This window comes from Notothenia rossii (genome assembly GCF_949606895.1).
Source record: "Notothenia rossii genome assembly, chromosome: 8".
NCBI lineage: Eukaryota > Metazoa > Chordata > Actinopteri > Perciformes > Nototheniidae > Notothenia > Notothenia rossii.
In genome coordinates, this window is record NC_136906.1 from 69,295,685 (window position 1) to 69,300,968 (window position 5,284).

Consider the following 5,284-nt stretch of genomic DNA (forward strand, 5'->3'; position numbering starts at 1 on the left):
TTGACAGCAAAGGCTTTATTAAAATGATTTAAATTCAAATAGATTACTCCAGCTTCATTGGAGATATCATGCTCATTAATTATAAACGATACACTATCTACCCATGTATGTGCATTACTTCATTTAAGTCCATCACCCATTGATTAACAGGTTTAAGGAGAAAAACATTATCAAGTCCTGTGGGAAACACAAAAACACTTTATTCCCTCGTTTCAGTGGTTACTAAAAAAATATCCAGGAGGCCATTTGAAGAGAAGGGAAAACAGACCACAAGGAACCATGGGAGTGTTGTGGTCCAACCAGCTGCAGCATCAAAGCCTGCACACAGAAAGGTCTCTCAGAGAGCCTCATGTTTCCCAGCAGAGGTCGTCCTGTTTTAGTTTGTTTCTGAACTTCTGGGTTTCTCTAAGAAGCTGCAGGTTGTTGTTAGTGGGCCTGCTTTTCTTTCTTTTCTTCTGAGCCTTCACAGGAGAGGGAACAGGAGGCCTGATGCTACTTGGCTTAGTGGTTGTAGGATCCTCAGCCCCAGGATGGGTCAATTTGTGGACCTGTGCAGGAGCCAAAGACACGAAACATTAGATACCTACAGAGTTAGGGATGGAGGTCAGCTGACACTACAAATACATATGCACCAACAGGTCTGTAGGAGCCATATGTTAAAATGTATAGTTTGATATATTTTAATATTATAATCCTTTGTTGTTAGTGCTATTATCAGAGTTCCCGTATTTTTTCGCCGGTCAACATGTCCTTTAAAAGTTTAAATCTTCCGGACACAATTTGAAAAGTGCCGGTCAAAGGTCTTCTTTGTTATTTATTGAGCTTTAAAACAAATTGATATGATTCGATATTAAACAAACTAATAATATTAGATGAACTATTCAAAAGTGTACAATAATTTACAATAACACGGGAATAATAAACGGAGCGTTCTCTCCTTCTCCTGACAGCCTGTCAGTATCATGCAGCTCGCGGATCAGTAATGAGTGACTCGACAGTAAAACTAAAACATATCTATTACTAGTTTAGGTAGTTTGAGAGGTAATTAAAATAGCTACGTGTGATATTCTAACCTGAAGTGTGTGTTTTGTTCGCTCACCGCTGCATGTGATTATGCAGAGCTGCGTGTCGACTCGTCAGCAGCAGCTGATCTCTCTCTCCCGTCAGATTAGACTTTACTCGCGTTTATGTCCATATCGATCAGATCTAGCTATTGATATGACTACCTGCTTATTAAAAGACACCTAAACAATAAGCGTCGCTATGCAACCGGGTGAGGCCATAAAGTATAGCGCAGCATTATGCATTTGTTTACATGCCCACCGGAACCCCGAGGCATTACCAAAAGATCAACGCACAATCAACCCATACAGGACATCTCTTTCTCCACATTAAGTGTTACACATTAGAATTGACTATTCTTGTCTGTCACATACTCTTTTGTCTGTCACATAAGTGGCACAAGTTGCGCAACTGATGCGGTATTGCGCTAAGGGAAATATATTTTGACCGGACGCTTTGACCGGAGAGATTTAGCTGTTCGTGATTACGAGACGTTATAGCCGACGGCAGCTGCTGGTGATTGGCGTGTGTGAGAAGGAGAAAGAACACAGAGCAACATAGTTTTTTGACCTGAGAAAATATGTGTTTGTATTTGATACCGTTTTGTTTAAGTAAAGAGTCAAACAAACTATCCTGAGACTTATCTTGTCCGAGTCAAACTTATTTGCTATACCTGTGAATCGAATTTTGGATTACTGGAACTACAAGGTCGATTGACAGCTAATTGGTCATGACCGTGAACAGCTAATCAGTCCGTGAAATAAGACATTTTCTTTTGCGAATTTGCTCATTGTTCATGTTTACAGTGATATGGTCTCTAGTCAATATTTTTTTTTTAACACAAATTGAATTTCATGGAAAGAAAGAAAATCTGAATCGGCAGATCAGACTTTTAAAAGAAATTGGCATTAAAACCAATACTGGACATATTTACATTTCTGTTGGCATACAAGACTTTCACATATCTACCAAGCCTGCCTCTGTGTTGTGGTGAGTTATGGTTTACCGTCTGCTGGTGTTTGCGGAGTTTAGTGATCTGAGTTCCCTTCTCCTCCATCCTGGCGACCAGCCTCTCCAGTTCTCTCTGCAGATCCTGCATCTGCTCGCCATGTTGCATTGCATCTATCTCATGCACCAGCTCCTGATGCTCACTGACAACAAAAGTACACAGATTACCAAATGTGTAAAAGAAAATGTTAAACAGCATTACAAAAAAAGCTTACTTACAAGCTCATTTGTCCTAGCTCGTCCTGCAGAGCGAGCAGCAGGTCAGACAGCGAGCCAAGTGACTCATGCGCTCGTTGGGGGTCCCTGTCCGGCTTGTTACAGGTGGTGGAAGATGGAGAGAAGTCCTTTTGGAGGCTTTTCTTGGCCGCACAACCAGACCTTTGCAGAGCGCTCACTCGTTCACACAGCTGGGGCTGATGGTGCTTCATCATGTGAAGGATACTCTGTATGTTGGCGTGGACTGAATGGCTCGGGCTGGTCGACTGCAACAGGAATAGAAAATCAAATTCAATTCAATACAAAAAAAGGAAGAACATTATAATATGTGGTTTGTTATTGCAGAGCATCAGAACTGACTTACCGTTCCTGCAACAAAGGGCATTATTTTGTGCCTTGGGCCGCTTGGTGATGCCAGCTCTTTCTCTGTGGAGATATTCTGGAGATATAAGACAGCTGTTATCATTACTATGTGTAAACAACTTTTTTTCTCATAAGATGAATACAGGCAGTTATTGAGTTTATCTGTAAAAAAGCTACCTTGATGGTCTTTTTTGTTTTCTTCTTTGGCTTTATTTCTTCAGTTGTTGGCAGAGATAATCGCAAGTTGGTGTTCAATTCCTTCTGCAGCTGAGGAGGTGGCAATAGTGGCAACACATTAAAGTCAGTCTTTTTAAGTTTGTGTTGGCATTTAACCATTAATAGACACTAGACATACAGTATTTTATGATTGCATTTTTTTAAACTATTGCTAACTTGTTCTGCCTTTTTTGCAAAGAAATTTGTTTAGCTGATTGAAAAAGTGAAGAGTGTGTGGACTAACCTCGTCTGCTTTCACTTGCACAAGTTTACGCTCATGCTCTTCATGCAGGAGTTTTTGCTCCAGAATGGCAAGCTTTGCCTGAAAGAGAGAAATTGCATTCAAATAATAATCTTATCATTCAGCTTCTAATGATCAGTGTTTAGACAAAATGGTAAAACTGTGAATTACCTCTGCCAGAGTTTGGGTCCGACTCAATTTGATACACTCTGATTCTAGTTTCTCCAGCTTCTCACGCTGAGATTGGGAGATTGAGCTGCTTGGCCGCTGTTTCTGCAGTGAAGCCTTGAGCGGGAGTAAACAGAGATTATATAGACGTAGTAATATACATCCAGAAATGATAGGAATTCATAAAACACAGATTATGACTTTACAAATGTTTGGTACCTCTACCTCACCTAAAAGAGTTATTCAAATCTTGTTTGAAAGATATTGACTCTGTTTTCCACACTATATTTCTCTATATAATATTAAGCCTGTTTTTTTACTTAAGAGCCTTAGTGGTTATTTTGGTCTGTGCTGTTTTAGCTTGGCTCTGCAAATTGCGCTTCATGCCTGTATGAAAGCTATTTTAAAAAAAAACCTTACCTGATTCTCCTTTAGGGCATACCTCTCCTTCTTAGCGTTTTCAACCATCTTCCTCATGTAGTCCAGCTGCTTCTCAAGAACCTTACACCGAGCCTCTGCAGACTGCAGCTTTGAGTCCAACTCTGTTATCATGAAAACAGATACAACTATTACAAACACAGAAAAAAACGTTGCATTTGCCGTGGCCATTCTCACTGACTCCTTCATCACTTACCTTTCCTGCCAGAGTTTTCTGTCTCAGGCACGCTTGCTGCCGTTTGACTGGGTACTGATGCCGTGACCTGTTGATGCTTCTGAACATCATGGGAATATTGACTATAGCTCTTTTCTGCTTGCTTCCTCTCCAGCTCCAATCGCCTGATTTTCTCCTGGAGGGTCTTCAGTGCATCAAAAACAGCTGAAAGAAATAAAGGTGGACTTAAAATTGTGGAAGGTGGATATAAATATAACTCATTGTACAAGGTAGCTACAGAAAAATGTATTTCCCATACCTGTGCTGTCAATATTAGCTTTGGTATGAGACCCTCGAGGGCTGGTTATCTGTGGTTCCATGCAGATTGATGAGGGAACCTGAAACTCCAGCTGTCTTGCTAGTGGTCGCATCCGGTCTGGAGGCTGGTAATAGCTCCCAATGTAACTGTTTTTGGAGGGTGAGTCCAATATCTACAGACAAAAAGGTAGAAGGTTAATCAACGAATAACTGTTAGGTCAATACAAAACAAGCTATTAATGAGTGCCTATTAAAAGTTCCCACAGCCCAAGATGAGGTCTAAGAACATGTATAACTAACGTAATCCAAGCTTTCTGCAAACGTTAACATTACGGAAGCTAAAACCAACCGTTCTGTTTACAAATAACACTTCGATAATAAGTTATCTTATCAAAAATCAGTAAAGCCCTTTGCAACCACCCTCTTGTAAGCGAAGCTCGATAAACATACCTAACAAAATCAGTAGAAAAGCTTTTTCCGATAACCTAAAATTAGCAGCTAACGCCGGTTTGGCGAAAGTAAACAATGTTAGAGCTAATTTGTTAGCAACAACCGCAGCTAACGGACGATTCGTTACCTGGTTGTGATAAGTCTCCATTTGGTGACATTGAGGTGTCTAGTCCCTACAGAAGAATAATATGTCTATATATAGTAATCATATTCTTCGACTGCTTGGTTTTTATGTTGCAAGCTGACTGATTTATTCAAGCCACTCAGTTGTTCTGCTGTCACCGACATGCAGTCCGCACTTTTTAAATTTCCCTCCTCTTTGCCGCCTTCATAACATTGGTTCCGCCTTCCCTGTTTGCTTCCTTAACGACGTACCGTTCCAGTGTCTCATTCTTTTTATACAAGATTACCACAGACTGTATTTTAAAGATATCTGATAAAGACACCATGATACGTTATTATAATACATCCGAAAGTAGTCACCTTCCACCATAAACAAACAATTCTTGGCCTTCAGGCATTTGGCACTGATTCAAACTGGCAACTCTCCTAAAGATGCTTGCAGAAAATATATGTTTGAGATTAAATGTCGTGAAATCCCTTTGTGTTTATAATAATACCCTTACCCAAACCTAAATCGAAAACCTTGC

General features: G+C 40.2%; 1 protein-coding gene across 1 annotated transcript; it reads right to left on the reverse strand.

The window, feature by feature from the left end:
* Positions 1 to 5,078, reverse strand: cep57l1 (centrosomal protein 57, like 1). The gene is made up of 11 exons (XM_079642814.1): positions 4,762 to 5,078; positions 4,186 to 4,357; positions 3,909 to 4,091; positions 3,695 to 3,816; positions 3,278 to 3,391; positions 3,110 to 3,187; positions 2,827 to 2,916; positions 2,651 to 2,725; positions 2,290 to 2,552; positions 2,069 to 2,213; positions 1 to 548 (listed from the first exon to the last, which is right to left on the reverse strand). Exons 1-11 carry the CDS (start codon positions 4,780 to 4,782, stop codon positions 348 to 350), a joined length of 1,464 nt encoding a protein of 487 aa, XP_079498940.1. The 5' UTR covers positions 4,783 to 5,078; the 3' UTR covers positions 1 to 347.
* Positions 5,079 to 5,284: the final 206 nt, after the last annotated feature.

Excerpts from the sequence above, each read along its gene's own strand:
- cep57l1 (XM_079642814.1), bottom strand. The coding sequence starts at position 4,782 with ATGGAGACTTATCACAACCAG. Across the intron at positions 3,188-3,277 it reads GGACCCAAACTCTGGCAGAG|GCAAAGCTTGCCATTCTGGA; the intron begins GTAATTCACAGT and ends TCTCTCTTTCAG. Across the intron at positions 2,214-2,289 it reads GAGCTAGGACAAATGAGCTT|TGAGCATCAGGAGCTGGTGC; the intron begins GTAAGTAAGCTT and ends TTTTGTTGTCAG.